At 42.0% G+C, this 24,937-nt stretch overlaps 1 protein-coding gene across 1 annotated transcript in view; it reads left to right on the top strand.

Moving 5' to 3' along the window:
* Positions 1 to 24,937, top strand: part of FRAS1 (Fraser extracellular matrix complex subunit 1) — a 425,273-nt gene that overhangs the window by 360,472 nt on the left and 39,864 nt on the right. Inside the window, exons 47-55 of the mRNA XM_063458710.1 lie at positions 2,736 to 2,915; positions 6,366 to 6,490; positions 9,225 to 9,365; positions 11,507 to 11,734; positions 13,807 to 13,920; positions 14,669 to 14,819; positions 15,361 to 15,520; positions 17,094 to 17,262; positions 23,814 to 24,060. Of these exons, the coding sequence (XP_063314780.1) occupies positions 2,736 to 2,915; positions 6,366 to 6,490; positions 9,225 to 9,365; positions 11,507 to 11,734; positions 13,807 to 13,920; positions 14,669 to 14,819; positions 15,361 to 15,520; positions 17,094 to 17,262; positions 23,814 to 24,060 (1,515 nt within the window). The remainder of the gene's footprint in view (positions 1 to 2,735; positions 2,916 to 6,365; positions 6,491 to 9,224; positions 9,366 to 11,506; positions 11,735 to 13,806; positions 13,921 to 14,668; positions 14,820 to 15,360; positions 15,521 to 17,093; positions 17,263 to 23,813; positions 24,061 to 24,937) is intronic.

Consider the following 24,937-nt stretch of genomic DNA (forward strand, 5'->3'; position numbering starts at 1 on the left):
ATCAGTAAAAGTGCCGTTTGTGTGTGAAAAATGCAAGAAAAATCACTTTCACTGACAATATCATCACTGTGATATGTTTTACTGTTTTTTTTTTTTTTTTTTAATTCTTTATTTTATTTGTGCATGGGTTGACAGTTAGGTCTGTGACGCCACGACAGCGGTACGAGACCGGTTTTCAACAGCTGATATCATGGCATAGGAAATACTATGCACAATTTTTTGTTTGTTAGTTAAAGTACATGCTGGAACAAAATGCAGTTATGTTTAAGACTGCAAAGAGGTTAACACGGCTATATTTTGTAGACTAACATTGAACATCAGAGATTAATAATGTAACATGCTAAGGTTAATGCTTATTTGTTAGTATACATAACACATCTGAAGTGGTGGCACTGTACAATTATGGTGGGTTGTTGGAGGCCAGGTTACTTTAGTGCAGGTGGAGCAGAGTTCTCTTCTGAGCAGGTGTGTTGTCGGTTCTGTCTATGTGGTTTGCTGTGTCTGCAGTGTGACTACATTGCTTGGGGGGGGGGGGTGGTACCCGCTTGTCGTCAGGTTGAGAGGTCCTCGGAGGGCCCTTGATGGTCGTGTGCATGGAGGTCAGCGCTCTCATGAGGGAGGTTAGGTGAAGGCTAAATGTCAGCTCCTGGTTACTGGGCAGGAAGGCTAGTTCGGAGTGCCTATGTAGTGTCAGAAATGCGAGGGGTTAACTCTGTACCTACCCTATGGGACTCCCTATAGTGGGTCCTTGCGCTAACGTGTGATATGTGTTTGTCAGAGGGTAAAGGAGTGCGGCCATCCGCCAAGCAGGGTGTTAGCTCGCCAGAGAGCAGCTGTCTAAAGTGGATTCAGCATCTTAGGGTAATGTCCCGGCAAGTTCAGTTATAATCCAGATATTTTCAGGTGGTTGCTGCAGCTTTAGGTGCGCCGGTGTATCTTCTGGGGATGAATTCTGCAGCGCTGGCCATGCTCCAATTCGGTGGGTTCGCTTGCTTGTCAGTTGGTGTCGGTAGGGCCAGTGAGTCCGATGGGAGGTTCAGCTGTCCCAGTGTCGCCGGTGCCTCCTGCATGCTACGCACTGTGAATGTGTTGTCGCCCTTGGTGACCAGTAGGGTATGAGCTGGGCCCCAGCGGTACCTGATGCGTTGTGCTCGCAGGAGGGTTGTCAGTTGTTGCAGAGACTTCCTCCAGGCCAATGTTGCTCCCGAGAGATCAAGGTAGAACGTGAGAGACATGTCCTCGAAAAGGTAAAATGGCTGATGATCTGGTAGCTGTCAGGACTGCGGTTCTATCTTGGTAGGTCTGGAACTGCAGGACAACATCTCTTGTAGCTGTGGCTGGAGCCCTGGCGGGCTTTGGGACTCGAAATATTCCATCTATTGTCACCGCTTTGGCTACCCTCGGGGTCAGTAGAGCCGTAAGGAGCCGCCTAGTAAAATGGGGTAGTTCAGCGTCCGGAACGTCGTCGCTAATGCCCCTGATCTTAAGGTGCCTTAGGCGGCATTTGTCTTCAAGCGCGGCAAATCGTAGAACATTCTGCCCAGCTAGCTGTTTGTAGCGTATGTATTTGGCTGCTTTGGGTGTTCATGGTATTTTCCACGGTCCCGATTCGACCAGTTAGGCCCTGCAGTGTATCCCTGATGGAGGCGACATCCGCTGATATCTTTTTATGATGTTCCGCCATAAGCTCTCTGATGGCTTCCATGCTCACAGGCGTGGAAAGTTCAGGACCATCAGCAGTCGGCAACGCTAAAATGCCGATGACAGTCCTGAACCGTCACCCGTCGTCAAGGTGTTAAAGCAACACTATAGTCACCAAAACACCTTCAGCTTAATGAAGCAGTTTTTGTGTATAGATCATGCAGTCTCACTGCTCAATTCTCTGCCAATTATGGGGTTAAATAACTATTGTTTCTGTCTATGCAGCCCTAGCTACACCTCCCCTGCCTGTGACTGAAACAGTCTGCATGAAAAAAAAAAAACGCTTTCATTTTCAATCAGATGTTAACTTACCTTAAAAGTTTTTATCTTCTGTCTGTAAATTGAACTTTAATTACATGTGGGAGGCTCCTGTGGGGTCTAGCAAGCTATTAACAGACCAAGAGATAACATATTCTAAATTAAACAGAATTTGCAGTAAAGGAAGTATAAGCATTACTCTTTACAGGAAGTGTTTAGGAAGGCTGTGTACGTCACGTGCAGGGAGGGCTAGGGCTGCATAAACAAATTGTAAATTGAACTTTAATTACATGTGGGAGGCTCCTGTGGGGTCTAGCAAGCTATTAACAGACCAAGAGATAACATATTCTGAATTAAACAGAATTTGCAGTAAAGGAAGTATAAGCATTACTCTTTACAGGAAGTGTTTAGGAAGGCTGTGTACGTCACGTGCAGGGAGGGCTAGGGCTGCATAAACAAAGTGACTTAACTCATAAATGGCAGAGAATTGAGCAGTGAGACTGCAGGGGCATGATCTATACACCAAAACTGCTTCATTAAGCTAAAGTTGTTTTTGTAAATGAGCTTTCTTGAAGGCTAGTATATGCATGACATTTTAGTTACAGCAAAATGTATAAAAGTGGACTGAGAACTTGATGGTTTTTTAAAAGGGACACTGTAAGCACCCAGACCACTTCATCATGTTTCAATTAAGACATTTAGTAATTTGTAAATTGTTCTGTCTTGTACATATCATTGCTGAAACTATTACATTTTTGTTGTTGTCATTTTTGTAGAAGACAAACTGCCCCCAACCATTACTGCCAATAAAGGTCTTACACTGGATGAAAACTCAGTCAAAAAAATCACCACCCAGCTTCTCTCTGCCACGGATCAGGACAGCGAGCCACGGGAACTCCTGTTCCATATCACAAAACAACCCAGTCTTGGTTACTTAGAACATCTCGGATCTCCAGGTACAGTTTTTTTTTTTTTCGGTTTTGAGTTTTAAAACATTTTATTTCATTTTTTTTTACATACTTCACAAAATAAAGCAGTCTTTTCAGATGGCCTTACAAATTTCCATATACAATATAAACTGAGAATATAAACTGGGATAGGGACTGTAGTGGGAAGATAGTGCTATAGTGTGGGTGATAGGAGCTGTAATTGGGAGGGTAATAATGGCTGTTAGTTGGAGGACAGAGGCCTGTACTGGCAGGAGTGGGATTGTGGGGGACAGGTGCTGAGCTGATTAAAAAATGTTTTATTCTTTCCTGATGCTTACCTTGGAACAGGGAGGGGGTAACTGTGATACAATGCTGTGATACAATATTGAGCGCCGGCCCTACTAGCTTGCTTAGTGTCACAACAGGAGAATTGGCTAGCCAATGAGGGAGATCGTTGATCTGCCCCTCGCTTGCCTACTGCCACGAGGCTGTGGCCTTTATAATATGTACACTAGACATGTGCACCAGTGACATTTTCGTTTCGTACGAATGAATTCATACTTAATAGAAATTGGATTCGTCCATTCCGAATTTCATCCGTAAACCATTAGTTTTTGGACGAAATTCGGTAACAAAAAGAAAACACCAATGCGCATGCGCCAAAAAAAAAGCAAGGAGGGAGCTGGCAGCGCTTCCAGCTCCCTCCTTGTAATAAATATTATTCCTATCCGCCCCCCCTGCATTAAAACTTATGGGGTCACTATGACCCCCGTATTAATAAAAGAGAGGTTATATCTTCCCGCATGCTGCGAGTAAATCTTCCCTCATGACCGGCGGGTGGGGACCTTAATTAAATAAATAATGGGGGGGACCTAGTGTCCCCCCAGGTCCCCACCCATGAGCAGTGGGTGGGGACCCTAAGAGACATTGGCAGGGATCTATTGTGTCGTCCCCAGCATGGCCCCCACCCATGAGCGGCAGGTGGGGGCCCTAAGTATCAATGTGGGGAACCTATTGTCTCTCCCCAGGTTGGGACCCTAACAGGCAGGTCCCCCTTATTGCACTAGCGACTGGCGCCATGCAGCGAGTAAGGGCATGCGGCAGTATTTAACCTAGCATTTATTAATATGGGGGTCATAGTGACCTCCATAGGTTTTAATGCGGGGTGGAGGTAAGAATTAATATTATTTATTACAAGGAGGGAACTGGTAGCGCTGCCAGCTTTTTTTTTTGTGCCTGCGCATTGGTATTTTCGTCAAGCACAGGTTAAGTCACTTAACCCCTGCTTGTAAGAGTCTCCTCGCAGCCCTGCACGGGTTAAAGGACCACTCTAGTGCCAGGAAAACATACTCGTTTTCCTGGCACTAGAGTGCCCTGAGGGTGCCCCCACCCTCAGGGACCCCCTCCCGCCCGGCTCTGGAAAGGGGAAAGGGGTAAAAACTTACCTTTTTCCAGCGCTGGGCGGGGAGCTCTCCTCCTCCGATCCTCCTCTTCTCCTCCCCGTCGGCTGAATGCGCACGCGCGGCAAGAGCTGCGCGCGCATTCAGCCGGTCACATAGGAAATCATTCATAATGCTTTCCTATGAACACTTGCGTGCTCTCACTGTGATTTTCACAGTGAGAATCACGCAAGCGCCTCTAGCGGCTGTCAGTGAGACAGCCACTAGAGGAAATAGGGGAAGGCTTAACCCATTCACAAACATAGCAGTTTCTCTGAAACTGCTATGTTTATGAAAAAATGGTTTAACCCTAGATGGACCTAGCACCCAGACCACTTCATTAAGCTGAAGTGGTCTGGGTGCCTAGAGTGGTCCTTTAAGTGTCAGGCTGCTGGGAGAACCAGCGGTTTTTGTTTCTCCTCCGTGCTGTGGGGGTTAATTTTCCGGAGTCTACTAAAAGAAAGAACTGTAACAAAAAGGTAATGCATTCGGCATTTGCCCTTTTGTTTCATTAATATTTCTTATGTAGGACTTTAGTTTACATTTTAGTAAACGAATACAAAAAAGTCTGAAATTTTGGGCAAAATCGTATTCGTACGAAAACGAATGCACATGTCTAATGTACACTTAATCAGAGTTATTTTTAAGTGGAGGGGGTTGGGAAGGTGTGAAAATGAAGGGGAATATTATTAGAGGTAAGAGCTCTTATTTTTAGGTGGTTTGGAAAACCTAATGAACATGCGAAAAGCAGATCCATCAATAGGAGAAGTAAGTTAACATGGGATTTGATAATAGATACGATTCAGTCTTGTAACATGTAACACTGTGTGCAAAATTTCAGTAGTAATAATAAGTAAACACAAATCTCACACTAAAAATCTCCTAATGTTCGAGCATATTACACAGGTTTTCAACGTAACGGGGCAAAATAACTTTGCAATGTAACATTTTACAGTATATTTCTTTCCTAATTACAGCCATACTACCCTTATGTAATCCTTATTGGTGAATTACAGAATGCCTATTAATAGCGTGATTTCCTGTTTGAATATACCAGCAGTATCTTCAAACGGGAAATCACACTATTAGTAGGCATTATGTAAATGCCTATATTAAATGGTTTCATGCCAGTAATAGGTGCCCAGAAAGTCTTACTCCTCCTTCCCTCCTCCTCGGGCAGTCTCCATGTCGCGTGTGGCACAATTTTTGCGTAATTTTTAAAATCCACCTCACGCCTAAAGCTATTGCTGCCCAGTCACTTGTGCAATAAGGGGGGACGGTGGTGGGGAACCAGACCAGGGACTTTTCAGGATCCACTTGGGTCTTAACCTGGGTCAGCCCTAGCAGAGCTTCAATTTTGTTTTTTTTACTTAAATTTTGAAATTCATGTTTTAGTCCCTGTTTGTCTGGTAATGCCATTGTTTCTAGCACATTGTTCCAAAACCGTTTCCTTGAAAGCTCAGTATCAGAACACTAATCAATTCTGGATACTTGAATATCGCATAATAATGGATAGAAAACCGATGATATTTAGTTTCTCTAAATTCCCTGCTATTATTCAGATTTTGAAAGCTGATTCTAATAAAGCATAGTGCTTTATTCGTTAAACATCTGCTTACAGTGTAATAAAAAGAGAATTGCAAATATATCTGATTTTTTTTAAAAATCTCCAATACAACCAACTATAGTCACAATTTGGCAGCTTTATCCTAAATAGTGCAAATCATTTTTCGATTTGTTACGATTTTGTATTTAGTAAATGTACCCTGTGTTTACCCGTTTACTATTTTGGTATTCTTTTTATGAATGGTTTGGAATGAATTATGTTTATTATTCTGTAAAGTGGACTTTTAAATATTAAGCCAAATAGGTGAATTGGAAACATTTAAGTCAGACACTTTTTCAGTTTGGATATTTTGGCCTAGAATTAGAAATTCACTTTGAATTTCCTCAGTTCTCGACAATTTACAATTTAGTAAATAACCTTTTTAAATGAAATGTGTCTCCTTTTTTTTATCTTCTGCCATTCATTCTCCAGGTGTAAAGATTAGCAGATTTAGCCAGGCTGACCTAGAATCACGAAGCATTCAGTATATCCACACCAGTGCAGAGGAGAAACATTCAGATGAATTTACTTTTACGGTTTCCGATGGAGTGAATGAGGTAGGAGAATATTTTTGTTCCTTTTTTTATTTTCATGCTTTCAAACAACATTATTATTTGATTCACATTTATCTCTTTGTAGATAGAGTAAGTGTACAGAAGATTTCCCAAGGCGGTCATATATTCACTTCATCTAGTTTCTGTTGTTGTGGGCAAAGTTTGCAATTATGTCGTGCTAGAGGCTTATCTTATTTAAGTTTTTTTTCACCACATCCTGTAAATTTAAAAAAATCTTGAGAACATTCTGCGGTAATTTATGAAGATTACAGGTCATATAGGACAAGCTGCTTCATAAGATGTTATCTAAAGTCACATAATTGTATCATAGAATGTCATAACAATAAGCAGTTAATTCCTCATCTTTCAAGTAAACCATGAGGTTCTTTTGTGGAGACTCCAACCTGACCTGATTGTTGCAGAATCTGAAGATCTATTAACCCCTTAAGGACCAAACTTCTGGAATAAAAGGGAATCATGACATGTCACACATGTCATGTGTCCTTAAGGGGTTAAACTTTTTACCCTTACTTTATAGAAGTTGTATAATCATGGTTTTATAAATTAGGCCTAAATGTACTGAGATATCTCGTTTAGTATTGTGTTCAAATATTAATGATTGTTTTAGTACTTACATTAATGAGTCTCTTAGAATAATGTGAGCAAACAATTTACATGTGAGGCTAATTTCAGTTTTTGCCCACCTTCTAACAGTCCCAGATCCAGCAGCGCAATCCAGAATTTAAACTCCTTTTGTGCTCTCCCCCAATAATTGTGTGCAAATTTAGAGCCCATATGAAAGCAATTCAATAACATTCTCTGTAAAGGCAGCCCTGAGTGGTGCTTCCTACTGCATGTATTTGTGCCAAGCGGTTGGTCTTCTTTTTTATTATGTTGGGCTTTGTCATACCCAGTGGCTTGATTCATTGTTTTGCTGTAGTAATATTGTTAATAAATGTGATGTGTGTAGTGGATGCATGAAATGGTAGCCCGGTGGTGGGTGGTCTCATTACAGCACTGGAAGGGTTAATTTGGCTGTTATATGAAGGTGCTATGTGTCATATCAGAGGGAGAGATTTGCAAATCTGATTATTTTCTTTGAGGTTTCCCCTTTTTTTTGCGATTCCACCCCTCCTTTTTTCACCAGTGTATCACATTGCAGCACTGGCAAGCCTCCTTGTAGCCTTTCCCACTCACATATTTATGCCTCCTCAATTTTGGGAAGTATCCCTTTATTTGACAAACATATGTTGTGCAAGGAAAATGCTTTTCTTTTTTTTTTTTTTTCTTTTTTTTTGTTAATATATTTTTATTTGTATTTTCAGTTGATCAGTTTGTCCAGTAACATTAAGTGAACTTCAGTTTGGACTCGCAGGTCCACTCAGAATAAAACAAAAGCAGACGTTTTACAGGAATGACGTTCTGCCAATCCAGCAATGGTGACGCGCAGGTCACTGTGTAACAATTGTTATATTCATGTGTCGGACTCGAAGGTCCTGTTGCAGTGAGGCAATCTGGTATTACCCCCTAGTAAGCGCTAAGGTGCCAGGGTGGGCCCGCAGGTCCCTTTGTGCCCAGCGTTAGAGCCCTTAGTGTGATTTGTTGATCGTGTACGTGGGTAACGTAGTTTCTGTCGTCCCCTAGTGGGAAAGTGAGCGTCTACGTGGTGGCCTTATAAGTCCTCTCTTATGGTGTCACTGGCGTATGCCTTGTTCTTGTCTGTTTGTGTGTAGTGTTTTGGGGGGGGGAGTGTCAGGGTAGTGGTGTCTGGAGAGGTGTGGGGGGGGTGCGTCCGTGTCTGGGTCACGTCTGTCTAGTTCGTCTCTTAGTTTGTCGATCTATGCGGCCTCGTCTCTGCGTCCTCTACGTGTCGTATTGGAGTCTGGTTGTGAATTCTGCCTTGGTAGTAGACAGTATCCAGTGGGTCCATATTTCCATGTACCTGTTTGGGGAATTGGATGTGGTCATGATGAGTTCCTCTATGGCTCTGAGTTCCTCCATTTGGGAGAACCAGGTTGTCAGCGGGGTTGTCGTTTTTTGCTTCCAGAATTGAGGGATCACCTGTTTGGCAACGTTTAAGATTCTAATGGTTAGTGAGTGTTTGTATCGTGTCCTAGGCGACTTTGTGTGGTGGAGGAGCATGTGTTCAGGGAGGAAGGGGGGTGGTGAGTCTGAGAAGGTTTTGAGAAAGCCGTGTATACCCCGCCAGAAGGGTTGTATGGCTTCGCAGTCCCACCAGAGGTGGAGTACTGTGCCGGCCTCCCTATTACACCTCCAGCAGAGGTCCGTGAGGTCCATGCTTTTCTTGCCCTCTTAGAGGCTTGTGCTGTATCTGTTGACTCACTCCCCAGCGGCAGCAGCTCCATCTCACCTCTTACTGGAAGTGATCTATTTCGCAGGTTAAAACTGAGCTATTTATGTGTTTTTTTGCTGTTGTAGTTAGCTTGGGGCCAATTTTTGTTTTTGTTATTTAAAGAACAGTACACCAACACTAGGAAGAGGCTTGCCACAACAATGAATACAATTCAAGTTGTGTATTTATTAGATTTTTAGTAGCAGTGCCAGATTTTTGGTGGTGCTGCTTCCTATTCTTATTTAAGAGCAGTGCCTGTGGTTTTCATGTAGGTCAATGCACCATATTATTCATACATGTTTTCAATAAGTTACCCTTTCACTATAATGTAAATGCATTTTAAAATGCTCTATGTGTATATTAATTTCTATTATTTTCTATCAGGTCTCCCAAACATTTGCTATTACTATAAATAAAGTGGATGATTCCTTGCCTGTGGTTCAGAATTCCGGAATGAGGGTTCAGGAAGGAGTGCGGAAAACCATCACAGAGTTTGAACTGAAAGCAGTAGATGCGGATACTGAGGTATGTACCGTTCGAGCTGCATTAGAGCTTATGTTGAGGCCTTTTCTGGTTTGAAGGGTTCTATGATAAGTAAGTTTGATTATAAAATAGAATAATTTTTTTCATGTAGTGGAACCTCAAACAGCACAGCACAAACATTATAGAGTAAATAAATTGGGGACGGAGCCTGGCTACCGAGCAGTCTAGACGTGTGCTGCATGAGCTCCCGCGTCTGGCACCTTAAACTTGACGATATTACTGAGCCAAATACTTACCTGGATGCAGAGCAATAGTAAGCTTGTTCCTGATACACTGGTGGTTCGAGGATACCTCCCGTGGACTTCTCCGTCACTGGAAACTCAGACTCAAGGCTTTGCGGCCTACCAGTGACTGGGCCTACCTACGGCTTTGACTGGCGGTAAAAATTCGACTAGTGCTGTCCCCCCCAGCCCCATGGACCAGCGGGGGTAATACCGGTCCCCCTTGGCTTGCCCCATATACTCACGTAGTAATCTGGCGACCGACATCTGCCATATGGAGTACACAGCTGATACACACAAACAGCAGCCACGATCTGTGGAACTAAGACGGCAGACGCGTCCATCTCACACAATGCAATGCAACAGCAAGCATGGAAGGTCCCACACAACTTCGTGGAACAGTCACTCCAACGACTGGATGAGCTATTCGCCCGATTCTGGGCCAGACTGGAAAGCCGTGCAGCAGCCACACAGCGGCTAACTCAGGTGGAGTGGATGGCCCCCCACCGGGCTTGGACTCTACCCGACACTCTGCCCAGCGTAAGATCAGCCTGCCTATGTCGAGGGCCTCAAGGGTACAAACCCCGAAGCGTACACCACACAGACGGAGAGTAACCCGCCGCAGATGGTGATTAAACACCAGGACCCTCCGTCGCTCACAAGGTGGGCTGGACTTGGTCTCCCTGAGCCTCCAGGTCCATGGCTCGAAGAAGCTGGCCCTCACACTGGCCTGGGGCAGAAAGGATGTTACACCTCTACACCTCTTGTTACACCACATGCCTCCTTCATGATCATCCCACGCGTGGGCATCGACTAAAACTGGACTGGCTGATTGGGTCAGGCTGCCACTGGCCGCACCTATGGTACAGAGCCACGACAAGTTTACGGGATTCAGTGGTCTTCCCCTTGACTGACTCCAACGTGATGTTCACTATGCAGATGACCTTTTTGTACATGCTTAGTTAATCACACTTTGATAGTCACTCTGGTACTTTTAGTTTAACATGTTTAATTTACCATGCATTTTTATGTTACATTAGTCCAGTATATTGCACTAGCATTAACTCCTGCAAACCTTGCCTGCCATGCAGCTTCTCTACCTAAGGACAACTTCGGTAATATGTCCAGCACTATACCACATACTTAGCCTGGAGGGTAGTTTCCTAATTTGCAGCTGTCTCGACAATTTTTAAAGTAATAATGCATACATATCTAGCCTATCAGGCATCATTACCGTTTAGCAGAACACTCTGTATGTTATGGGGGGCTACCTAACGCAAATACAACCTGTTGTGCAGAATCGCAGCCTAGTGGCACTCTCAGTAAGGTTACAGTACTGACTAAAGTGGATTCACCACGTTCAGCAACACTATCCCTCACTACTAATCTACCTACCAGTCGTTTATAGGACAACTGTGACCGGTCAATATAGCCTGGAATATTCAGTCTGTTTATTCAAAATGAAAATGAGGCAATGCTAAATGTAGGGGACTTGCTGAATGATACCAGTACATCTTTGCAACCTAGCAGCTAAGCTTCCCCATTGATGTATCTTGAGTTTACCTCTATACCCAAGCCTTTTAACGCTTTACTGTTATTTTTAATTTATTTTATTTTTATTTTCCTTATCACCAGTCTAGATAGTTAAACCCTATGTGTGAATGTCACACTGCCAACCTAGACTTGTAACTGTAGCCTGTGATATGCACTAAAACAAAGAAACGAGATGTCTTTCTTGCACAGAGCATTATCTGACTAATCTTGTATGTTGATCTTGATACCAAACCAAAATGCTTTGACATATTGTTTTTCCTTCTTTGTATGCTATCATCTCATTAAAAGAAAGATTGACAATTTTTTTTTATAGAATTAAATGATGATTATCCCTTATTGATTAAACAGGCAGAATCCATTACATTTACTATTGTTCAACCACCCCGGTATGGAGTTATTGAACGTAGCAGTAATGGCCAGAGCTTTCGTCAGACTATCACCTTCACTATGGATGACATATACCAGAATCGAATAAGCTATAGCCATGATGGGAGCAATACCATCAAAGACCGATTTTCTTTCACTGTGTCTGATGGAACTAACCCCTTCTTCATTGTAGAGGAAGGAGAAAAAGAGGTAAGGCTTTTATCGTTAAGTCTACTTTGACCATGTCTACACCCATCAAAGTGTGCTTTCATGAGTGTGTGTGTACCAGCTGAAACATGCAGAACAACCTTTGCATTGAATATATCTAAGCAATGCTAAAAACATTGATACATATTTGGGATATGTATGTATTGGGATAATGTACGAATTTGCTTAGTCTGTGTTAGTTTCTCCCACAGAACCTTTCAAATGCTGACATGTCTGAATATTGCACCTGCTTTAAACATAATGCATTCATCAATCACTTCTGTCTTGTTTTTATATTTTTTTTCCTAGCCAGAACGATAACTTGAAATCTATTTGGTTCGCAAATTAGGCAATATGTTACCACCGCTTAGTTTAGTAGCATAATAATAAGTCATATCAGGTAAATCATATCACTAGTAGTTAACATGTTTGCTCCATAGACTTCATGTTAAATATGTGTGCCAAACTGCAAATATAAATTTTAGTACGATAACAATGCAACTTGCGGTCAACCTGAGAACAGAGAGATATATGATGACCACACGAAAAGCTTCACCTATTTTCTTCTATGGTCCATTCTGTAAATCCAAATATATTGGCTAGATGGGTAATAATGCTCAACATGAAAAAAGAGAGAATTATATAAAAGGTGAAGGTGAGGTGACAGGTCAGAGTGGATATCCATGTATCGGATCTGAAAGTATAAGCTGAGAGGCACAAGGCTAATAATTTCACTGAAGGGTTTCTAAATAATGCTCTATGGGCCCACAGAGTATCTCAAGGTCCACAAGGTCAAAGGTCTCTCAGGGCGCAATGACAAGTGCAATTTAGTAAAAATGTTGCGATAAATTCCAACTCATCTGGGAGGCCTATGTGAACAAAAAAGCCTATGAGGACAGGCTGTAGGAGGCAATTTGTTGATAGAGGGACCCCATTAGGAGGTGGATTCTCTCTACAATCTAGAAAATGGATAAATAGTTTGTACTTAAAAGAGGTTGTGATAAAAATAAAAAGGGTTGAAGGTGAAAAGTGAAATATTAATAAAAGTCGATAGTAACAGCATGTCTCACTAATATCTATCTACTGGTAGCAGGCATATATTGTCAGTAATTAGGCATATGACAAGTATCTTCTGCTTTTTTATCTAATGTGCAGACTAGAGTGAAACAGATTAGTTCACATGTGACTGACTGCTGACTATTTGCAGTGGATCACATAAAATGGATTTCCTAATGTACAGCAACCACACCAGAACTCCAGGAACCTGTGAGCTGATAAATAATTTCTTTTCTGTGTTTGTGTGGGAGCACAAGAGTTTGTAGCACAATTATTGAATTTATATATGTGTGGTCTTTCGGGACAATGTTGTAGGAATCCATATCACAATAACAGCTCCTTTAATGTGATTGGGTGTTACTGCACTATTTTTGTTTTTACCGTTATTGATTTTTTTATTTTTTTTAAATTGAAGGTGCAAAGCCACTGCAAGTGATGCATGCTATTATAAACGCTGTTAGAGATACTTATTATTATTGTCATTTATATAGCGCCAACAGATTCCGGAGCGCTTTACAATATTAGAGGGGGATGCAACTATAAATAGGACAATTACAAGAAAACTTACAGGAACGATAGGTTGAAGAGGGCCCTGCTCAAACGAGCTTACAGTCTATAGGAACTTAAATCAGATACCCTTGATGGTATATGCACTTGATAAAATGTATCATACCTTAGCCAACAACTAGTGTCATTTATCATGGCCTCTACCTGGTGACAAGTTACGGCTGACTAGCTAAGAAAATGTTGTAAATTTAATTACTGCAGTTATCTCTAGAAATGGTCAGTTATATTTCAAATAGTATACACAAGATACAATTCGTTGTATTTTAAATGATCTACTAAATGCTTGTTGCTTATCATCAAAACTTTTGTGATCTACTAAATGCTTGTTGCTTATCATCAAAACTTTTGTGATTTTTTTTATTTATTTAGGAGAAAGTAAATATAAAGCAAAATATAGATTTTAGTGGCATAGTTGATCTAAAAAAACTGACATGTTCCAAATACTGTTTCAGATTGTAACTGCAGCACCTCAGAGATTTAAGGTGGACATCCTTCCTGTAGATGATGGAACACCAAGAATTGTCACCAACCTGGGCCTTCAGTGGTTGGAATACATGGATGGCAAAGTAACTTCAATATGTTTTACATACAATAAAATGGCATTATTAATTTTTAATTAGAAGCTATTAAATAATAAAACTTTCTAGTATTAGTTTTTAAAGTATTTAAGGACCCAATAATTATCTTGAAATGGCATGTTTTAGCGATTTAAATCTATGTTTACTATAATAACATTATCAGTGTTTATTGTATGTATATAACATAACATTCAGAATGTGACGGGTATTATATTGTTGGGGGGTAAATAAAAGCCTTGGGTGGTGGATGGAAAGAGACACCTGGAGGGAATGGGAGAATGGAATGAGACACATGTAGGGGTTGGGGGAAATAGGATGCATGAAGAGGCTTGGGGGGAATGAATAAGACAAATTAAGGGGCTGGGGGGAATGCAACACATAAAGGGTTTGGGAGGGCTAAGGGAGAAATGAGACACATGGAGGGGTGGGGGGGAATAAACACTTGGGGTGAATGAAGGACTTGGGAGGGAGGGTGGGATGGAAGGGAGGGAGGGAGGAATTGAGACCAATTGATGAGATGGGGGGGAATTGAGACTCATGAACGGGCCTAGGGGGAGGGAATGAGACACATGGAGGGGCTGGGGAGGAAGTAATGAGACACGTTGGGGGGGAGTGGAGGCAGGGCAATTTTTGCTGATTTATAGTTACGCCTCTGACTGCACACATTGCATTGAGAACGTATGTGTTTGTGCCATGTGTATGGAATAATATAATGTGATGCTAACTTAATTTCTAGGCTTCAAACCTCATAAGTAAGAAGGAATTAATGACTATAGACCCAGACACTGAAGACAAGCAGCTGATTTATGAGATATCAAGTGGGCCAGTCCATGGCCAGATAGAACACAAGCTGAAAGCAGGAATATCAGTCACTACATTTACTCAAGGTAAAGCTGTCTGAAATATACAGGCTGTATTGATCAAACCTGGCATAGACAATTTTTTTTCATTTTTTTTCAGTGCTCTCACTTTTATTCAAAGAGGTGAACAGTCAGTCTATACAGAAAGTAAAATAGATTTTATTTGAGACTACATTAGGTTAGTGAGGTTGGGAATGTCTTGTGGGTTGTTCGGTGGCCAGAGCGGCATATCTAGCAGTGATCTGAAAAGTTGCCCATAAGGTGCTTACCATGTACTTCTCAGTTTGTTCCAAACGTCTCTAAGTAGAGCACAGCCCCAGAAGATGTAGACAAGAACTGCTTTTGTGGTTCCACACTTGGGGCAATCATCCAGTGGATAGGGTCCTATTTTCGATCTTTGGCGTATTTAATTAAGAAGCATTGGCACGTTTCCAGCCAATCCCTGTTTAACAATGACTGCCAATAGGAACCTTAATAAGTAGATGCACTTTCAGTGTGGAAGTTCCTGTATTAACATTGGTGTGTCACCCTGATCAGTTAATCTGTTTGTTTATTCTCTAACCTGCAGAAGAGATAAACCTTGGCTTAATTCGGTACATTCTACACGAGGAGAAGCATAAAGAAACAATGGATAACTTTAAGTTCCTTGTGAAAGATAGTAAACCAAATGTTGTGAGTGACAATGTGTTCCATATCCAGTGGTCTTTGATCAGTTTCACACATGCTAGGTAAGCACATTTATATCTGAACTGTTATTGTATGAGGGACTGATTGACATCTTGTGCAAAAAGGTTTAATATTGAATACATTATGGATAAACGTTGAGCCTGCTTCTGAGAAGAGTGCGGGTGATCGATACAACAATTTAAAATTAATATTTAGCCTTGTGCAATGTATATCACGCTAACCAACTACCTGCTTGTATTATGGGAAATCCACCTTTGAGTGACATTAACACTTTCTCACCATTTTTTCATAATAGATATTGGGGTGTTGGCATTTAATAGGATTGCCAGCAAATTTACAAAATTTACAATTTGGAAACAAAATCTCACATAATAGTCTGATCACACTGTGCATGGTAGTACACTGTCTTTTTATACAACACAAAACGAACATGCTCAGAGAGCCTGTAAAGGACATGTGTATGTGATCTTGATGGGATTTGATGGTGAGAAGTTGTGCTACAACTCTGCAACTTTAAGTCATAATGCTAATGCACTGTACTGCAGTTCACAGCACCTTGTTACATTAAGTAGTGCTTAAAAAGCTTCACATGCCCAAGAAAAGCTTTATTTTCAAAAATAGAAAATAGCAATTCAATATAAAATTAAAATAAGTACATGGTGGAAAACGTATTTGGTTGAGGTCTCTCTGGCTTGTGTCAAACCTTTTTGGAGTGGTTTATCAAAACTGGTACTCTGCAAACATATAATACGTGGCCCATGTCTTTGAAACACCACATTTGCCGTCCAACATTGGTTAAAGGGACACTATAGTCACCTGAACAACTTTAGCTTAATGAAGCAGTTTTGGTGTATAGAACATGCCCCTGCAGCCTCACTGCTCAATCCTCTGCCATTTAGGAGTTAAATCCCTTTGTTTATGAACCCTAGTCACACCTCCCTGCATGCGACTTGCACAGCCTTCCATAAACACTTCCTGTAAAGAGAGCCCTATTTAGACTTTCTTTATTGCAGGTTCTGTTTAATTAAGATTTTCTTATCCCCTGCTATGTTAATAGCTTGCTAGACCCTGTAAGAGCCTCCTGTATGTGATTAAAGTTCAATTTAGAGATTGAGATACAATTATTTAAGGTAAATTACATCTGTTTGAAAGTGAAACCAGTTTTTGTTTTCATGCAGGCTCTGTCAATCATAGCCAGGGGAGGTGTGGATAGGGCTGCATAAACAGAAACAAAGTGATTTAACTCCTAAATGACAGAGAATTGAGCAGTGAAATTGCAGGGGAATGATCTATACACTAAAACTGCTTTATTTAGCTAAAGTAATTTAGGTGACTATAGTGTTCCTTTAACCCACCCTCTCTTCTCTCAGCCTTTCATTACTGACAGACTAATGCAGATATTTTTGGGGAACATCACATATGAGTGTTACAGCAGTTGTGTCCAAAGTAGGATTTTAGGACATAAATTATATAATTATTGTTCAGTTTAAGCACTATTGCCAGAAATTGTACTTTTCTACATTATAAACAAGTACGGCATTTGTGTGTGATGTCATATTTCATTCCATTTATTATATAATTTATTTTATTTCTTTCATTTGTTCATGTTAATAGCTACAACGTGAGCGAAAAAGCAGGCACTATCAGTGTTACTGTAAAGAGGACTGGGAATCTCAACCAGTATGCAATTGTGTTATGCCGCACAGAACAAGACACAGCCAAGTCTAGCTCTAGTATGGGCTTGCGGCCTGGCCAGCAGGACTATGTGGAGTATGCAGGACAGGTAAACATGTACATTCATAATGATATGTCATTTTGTTTAAAGCTCAGGAGTGTTTAGATGCTCACCTAGAAATCCCACCTAATGCCATTTGAATGACATTAGTTAAGTAGACATTTTGTCCACGTTTGTGGATGACAAAGTTTTCTTTTGGTAAGCAAAACCAGTAGCAGATATATATAGAAACATAGAAACATAGAATGTGCTAGCAGATAAGAACCATTCGGCCCATCTAGTCTGCTTATTTTCTAAATACTTTCATTAGTCCCTGACCTTATCTTATAGTTAGGATAGCCTTATGCCTATCCCACGCATGCTGAAACTCCTTTACTGTGTTAACCTCTACCAATTCAGCTGGAAACCTATTCAATGCATCCACTACCCTCCAGGGGAGGGCTGGCAGCCTTAGGCCTGGGGGGCAAAACCAGTCAAGTGGCCCATTGCGCCACCAAATCAGTTCACCATCCATGCCCACCTTTTTCTGGTTTTATAACGGATATTGATGTTATGCTAATCAGTAGCTCTTTGCCATACCCACTCCTTCACGGCTCTGACTTTCAATGTTGACAGAGCACAGGCTGAGAATCACGAGGGAGAGGATATGATCTGACTGCACCTACTGCTGGTGCGCACCAGTGGACCACCAGCGAATCGTTTAAATTAAATATGCTGGTGTACCCAACTTGTGAGCTGTGTTGGCCGCCGGGCGCCTCTGTTGTCATGGCACCCTGCGTGACCGCACAGCTTGCCCACCCCAACGGCTGGCCCTGCTGACACACACTGATGTTACTACTTAGACATCCCTCAATATTAATACAGAGATGAGCGTAAACACCAATAAACTGTGGAAAAAGAGCGGATCCCCCCAAATTTATAAAGGTTTGCTTAGAGGATTTATTCAAGATTAAATCATGCCTCCTCCTCTCTCCCCCATGCGCTGCTCTGTAGGCTGGGAGGAAGTGAAGAGTAATCACAGTCTCCCAGCACAACGCCACCTGTGGCTGCATGGGGAACAGCTGTTTAATGTAATGCTTGCAGGACGGCCAGCTGCCGCAGAACCTCTTTGTTTCCGTCTCTGCAAAGGGCTCCAGGCACTGCTTGTTGTGAGTGTGAGCCACTGTAAATTAGGGGCAGAGGGCACTTGCACTGCGGTCAAGACGGGTCTGGGCAGGAGGAGAGTGCAGTGCAATCAGTGCACTCCCCTCCTGTGGGTCACCAGTAGACTGGTGCACCTGCCCAGGATCAGTGCCGGTGCAAGGATTTTTGCCGCCCTAGACAAAATATAAATTTGCCGCCCCCCCCATATGATCTGCCATATGAACTAACGCCAGTGCTGCACACAGTGTGTGTTTACATTAAAAAGCCTGCAGGGACCAGCTATAGACACCAGAACCACTTCATTAAGCTATAGTGTCCCTTTAATGTGAGGTAAATTATAGATTAGTGTCACTAATAATATACTAGATTGCCTACTTACAATTAGATGAGGATGATGATGGGCTGCAGTTTGGCTCCACTGGTCTGGTGTAGAACAGGACCTCTGGAGGCTGTTTGCAACTGTGGTCACAAAATTCAACGTTCTGGGAGATTTGGAAGCAGCTCCATTTTTGGGGGGCCTCTTACACAGCTCAAGGTCTGGGCCCCAGTGCCTGACGGTGAGTATGCCCATAAGGCCCACTTATATGTTCCACCCACCCATGAGCTCGCTCACAGGGAGTGGAGTGTGTAGGGGATGTGTTATGTGTTATCTAATATGTGTGCTTATGGTATGTAGTGTATAGGGATACCAGTTTGTGCAGGTGATGCAGTGTGTTTGTGTGTAGTGGAAGCAGTGTGTATTTGTGTATGAGGGATGTATTATGTGTTTCTGGTTGTGTGTGAGGAATGCATTGTGTGAATCTGTGTTTGTATGCATAAGGGATGCAAGGTGTGTGTCTGTATGTGTGTGCATTGAGTGTAAGAGATGCATTGTGTTTCTGTGTGTATGTAAGAAAAACTGTGTGTGTTTGCATGTGTGTGTAAGGGTTTGCATTGTATGTTTCTGTGTATGTGTGCAAATGATGCATTGTCTTTGTGTGTAAGGGTTGCATTGTGTGTGTGTGTGTGTAATGGATGCATTGTGTGTTTCTCTGTGTGTAAGGGAAGCATGTTCTGTTTCTGTGTATGTATAGGGATGCATTGTGTGTTTCTGTGTATGTATAGGGATGCATTGTGTGTTTCTGTGTATGTATAGGGATGCATTGTGTGTTTCTGTGTATGTATAGGGATGCATTGTGTGTGTGTGTGTGTGTGTGTGTGTGTGTGTGTGTGCGCGGGTAGTGTTAAAGAGCTCCCTGTCTTGCCCCCTGTCCTATAGAGCTGTCCCTTCTGTCCCTTAGAGCTCTCCCCTGCCCCTTAGTGGTCTCTCCTCTGCCCCACCCTCCCCTAGCGGTCTCTTCTCACACTCACCCACCCTCCCTGTGCTCTTCTCATCCCCCCTTCACTCTCCCTGTGTTCTTCTCACTCCTCCCTCTGTGTGTTCTCACCCCCCTGTGTTCTTCTTACTCCCCCCCCCTTGTTCTTCTTACCCCCTTCTTCTTATTACTCCCCCTTCTTCTTCTTACCCCCCTCTTTTTCTTATCTCCCCTCCTTCTTACTTCCCCCTTCTTCTTACCCCCCTCTTATTATCCCCCCTCCCCTCTTCTTACTCTCCCCCCCTCCCCTCTTTTTACTCTCCCCCCTCCCTTCTTTTTACTCTCCCCCCTCCCCTCTTTTTACTCTCCCCCCTCCCCTCTTTTTACTCTCCCCCTCCCCTCTTTTTACTCTCCCCCCTCCCCTCTTTTTACTCTCCCCCTCCCCTCTTTTTACTCTCCCCCTCCCCTCTTTTTACTCTCCCCCTCCCCTCTTTTTACTCTCCCCCCTCCCCTCTTTTTACTCTCCCCCCTCCCCTCTTTTTACTCCCCCCCCCCTTTTTCTTACCCCCCCCCCTTCTTCTTACCCCCTCCCCTGTAGGTGGCCAAGCTGCACTCCAGTCCGCGGTCCCGGCCGGAGTGATAGGAAGGTGCTCAGTGTGCACCTTCCTGTCAGTCCGGCCGGGTACAGGACTTGCCCCCTGTCTTGCCCCCTGTCCTATAGAGCTGTCCCTTCTGTCCCTTAGAGCTCTCCCCTGCCCCTTAGTGGTCTCTCCTCTCCCCCACCCTCCCCTAGCGGTCTCTTCTCACACTCACCCACCCTCCCTGTGCTCTTCTCATCCCCCCTTCACTCTCCCTGTGTTCTTCTCACTCCTCCCTCTGTGTGTTCTCACCCCCCTGTGTTCTTCTTACTCCCCCCCCTTGTTCTTCTTACCCCCTTCTTCTTATTACTCCCCCTTCTTCTTCTTACCCCCCTCTTTTTCTTATCTCCCCTCCTTCTTACTTCCCCCTTCTTCTTACCCCCCTCTTATTATCCCCCCTCCCCTCTTCTTACTCTCCCCCCCTCCCCTCTTTTTACTCTCCCCCCCTCCCCTCTTTTTACTCTCCCCCCCTCCCCTCTTTTTACTCTCCCCCTCCCCTCTTTTTACTCTCCCCCTCCCCTCTTTTTACTCTCCCCCTCCCCTCTTTTTACTCTCCCCCCTCCCCTCTTTTTACTCCCCCCCCCCTTTTTCTTACCCCCCCCTTCTTCTTACCCCCTCCCCTGTAGGTGGCCAAGCTGCACTCCAGTCCGCGGTCCCGGCCGGAGTGATAGGAAGGTGCTCAGTGTGCACCTTCCTGTCAGTCCGGCCGGGTACAGGAAACAATCTCCTGTTCCGCGCGGAACAGGAGTTTCTGTTTCCTGTACCCGGCCGGACTGACAGGAAGTGCACACTCAGTGTGCACCTTCCCATCACTCCGGCCGGGACCGCGGACCGGAGTGCAGCTCGGCCACCTACAGGGGAGGGGAGGGAGGGAAAAGCAGCTGCAGCCGTCTGAGCGCTCTTTACAGAGCGCTCGGCGGCTGCAGCATTTAAAGGGCCGGCCCGCCGCGGCCGGTCCTAAAATAATTTCGGGCGGCCTGGGGGGCAATTGCCTCCCTGCCCCCCGGCCCAGCCCGCCCCTGCTACCCTCTCAGTAAAGTAATACTTCCTGATATTATTTTTTAAACCTTTGCCCCTCTAATTTAAGACTATGTCCTCTTGTTGTGGTAGTTTTTCTTCTTTTAAATATGGTCTCCTCCTTTACTGTGTTGATTCCCTTTATGTATTTAAATGTTTCTATCATATCCCCCCTGTCTCGTCTTTCATCCAAGCTATACATGTTAATATCCTTTAACCTTTCCTGGTAAGTTTTATCCTGCAATCCATGAACCAGTTTAGTAGCCCTTCTCTGAACTCTCTCTAAGGTATCAATATCCTTCTGAAGATACGGTCCCCAGTACTGCATACAATACTCCAAGTGAGGTCTCACCAGTGTTCTGTACAATGGCATGAGCACTTCTCTCTTTCTACTGCTAATACCTCTCCCTATACAACCAAGCATTCTGCTAGCATTTCCTGCAGCTCTATTACATTGTCTGCCTACCTTTAAGTCATCAGAAATAATCACCCCTAAATCCCTTTCCTCAGATGTTGAGGTTAGGAGTCTATCAAATATTCTGTACTCTGCCCTTGGGTTTTTAAGTCCAAGGTGCATTATCTTGCACTTATGGGACAACTCTTATCATTTTTCTAGTTTACCTAAATCATTAGCCATTTGGCTTATCCCTCTTGGAACATCAACCCTGTTACATATCTTAGTATCATCGGCAAAAAGACATACCTTACCATCAAGACCTCCTGCAATATCACATATCACTAATAAAAATATTAAGAGAATGGGTCCAATTACAGATCCCTGAGGTACCCCACTGGTGACAAGCCCAAGCTTCGAATATACTCCATTGACTACAACCCTCTGTTGCCGGTCACTGTCTTACCCATTCAACAAAATTGGAATCCAAACTTAAAGATTGCAGTATGTAGATTCAAATATAGCCTCACCTGAACATGTATTCCTTTTACCTTCCATATATAAAGACTGCAAATGTGCAAGTGCATTCAGTCATCCCCACATTTTAGTACTACATGCTACAGATCTTATCAAGTCACTAATAATCACTTAGAATTATTAGAGGAAGTGGATGAATGTGCATCCATACAGCAGTCATATTTGTTGTTTTTATTTCCTTGTTGATGAATAATGTCAGGAAGGTACAAGTTTAATTCTACATATAGCAATATAAGATCAGATATGCCCCATAGGTACGCAATAAGCTACGGTAATAGAATAAAATACTATTCCTCTTTAAAAGAAAAAGGCAGTTTTGATAGTAAAAATTGACACTTGATCCTCATTTTATTAATATCTTGGGATATTCCAGAATGTTGTAGGAATCTAGGTAATGACTCTGTGTCAGCACTTTGTGCCACGAGGTAGTAAACATAATAGATACCATGTACAATAAAATACAAAGTGCTACAGCTACAGAAACTGTGTTAAGTGTGGAAAGCTTCATTTTATAGGTCAAGAAAAAATGTATTGCATTTTAGCTGATGCATATATAGTTTATTTATAGGCATGTTTAAGTAATTGGGAACTATCGCCAGGTATGTGAATTTTGTTTTAGATAAACATAGTTATTAAACTTCCTGTACTCCAGAAAGATCCACCAATTAAATATTTTATAGTGTTTAAAAGTGAATAATTTACACATACTATATTCAGATGTGCAATAAACACGTATTTGTTATGTAGTGAGTTTGTTTGTTTGTTTGTTTGTTTGTTTTAAACTATACAAAGTATTATACTACAGAAGAATATGTAAGTTGTAATTGTATTTGTAAAATCCAGGCCAAAATAGGTGGAAAACAAAGAAAAAAATCTAAATCTATGTTTGTCAATGCTGGCCCTAATTTTGTAAATTAAGTTTGTAATTAACTAGAGAATAAACCTATATATTGTGTATCTACAGCAGAACACCCATTGAATCTGTCAATTGTGTCTGTCAAAACCTTGTCTTGTCCTGATTGAGGCCTCTGTTTCGTATTTGTGGATAAGCTTGTCAAATGATTTAAGATTTTTGGATACATTAAAATTATTTTACATTATTGTGAAAAATATTTTAGTATTGTAATATTTAAATAGATCTATATTTTTTTTAATATAATATATGTTTTGATATTTTAAGAGTTTAAAAAGAAAAAAGTTAAAGTTTATCCAAAATATTAAATCATTTGAAAAGCTTATCACAATATTAAAGTGAGACCTTATACAATATTAAATTATGGCCTCAGTACATAACTGATTTCAGGGCTCTGTCACCTCCATCCCAACTGTCCCAGCCATCACTGCATAAACTCATTAGATGCACTATTGCTGTCCTGAGGGTACTAGGACCGTGCAGAGAGCACTTCCGCAGTCAAATGGGGGACAGCAGGGAGGTGTACTATCATGTCTTTTTCTATTCTTTACTCACACAGTTGTTTCAGCATTTCCGAGGGGTGCAGTCAGATCAGCGAAATATTTTGTTTGAAATCAGCACTCTCTTATCCACATAGCTCACATGCTAAAATTTTCATCCAGGTGCAATTTGATGAACGAGAAGACACCAAAGCTTGTACAATCATTATCAATGACGACCAGGTGTACGAGAACATAGAGAGGTTTACCGTGGAGCTCAGCATGCCAGCCTATGCGTTACTGGGCCGCATCACAAAAGCTACTGTCAATATTAATGACACAGAGGATGAGCCTACTTTGCAGTTTGATAAGAAAATATACCGTACCAATGAGAGTGCTGGCTCTGTTTCTGTGCCCATTGAAAGAAAAGGTTTGTGTTTTTAAGTTCTTTATTTAAATGCAGGGTACAGGATACACATGACGTCATGACGGCGTGAACACATAGATAACAATCCCTTCTTGTTATTCAAATAATAAACAGCTGTGTGTTTTAGTTTTTCTTTTTCAACTCATCGTTAAAGGGTCTGTTCGCCAATGACAGTGTTTCCAATGGATATCAGTGTTGTTGCTACACTTAATTCCTTAGCAGGATCTGAAACTGAAAATGTTGATGTGCAGGGGATATATTATATCAACAATTATTATCATTGTAGAAGTCGTTGGTGGGTGTCTGTATGATTAGATATACCCATTTTGCCAGTTCTAATCATTATCTAATTTCAGCTGCTATTAGAACACCACCATTGTTTTATATATATATATATATATATATATATATATATATATATATATATACAAATATATAAAAAAATCAAAATAGATGGCTGCACTCACGGTTTTAAAAGTCCAAAGTTTATTGAAGAATAATTAAAACATCAGCGATCAACGTTTCAGTCCTACTTGAAGGATTTTCATCAGGATCATAAAAGTCTGCCATCTATTTGGATTTTTTTGGATATCAAAGCTGTTTTTTGGCTGGCACCCGGTTATCAAGGGATGTTTGAGCATGAGTGCAGGAGTAATTTTGTTTTAATATATATATATATATATATATATGTTTTTTTTTTTTTTTTTTTTTAACATGTCTTTTATAATTTCCTTATCGAATTAAAAGAGGTTAATGAAAGTGAAGTGAATGTATAGTCAGATACATAATTAAAGAAGTTATCGGGAACCCTGCTCATTGGCTTAAAATCCTTAAGAGCTACGGGCATTTTAATGTCTACTGATGCTCAGGAGCTGACTAG

The sequence above is a fragment of the Pelobates fuscus genome, chromosome 6, assembly GCF_036172605.1.
Source record: "Pelobates fuscus isolate aPelFus1 chromosome 6, aPelFus1.pri, whole genome shotgun sequence".
NCBI classification, from domain to species: domain Eukaryota; kingdom Metazoa; phylum Chordata; class Amphibia; order Anura; family Pelobatidae; genus Pelobates; species Pelobates fuscus.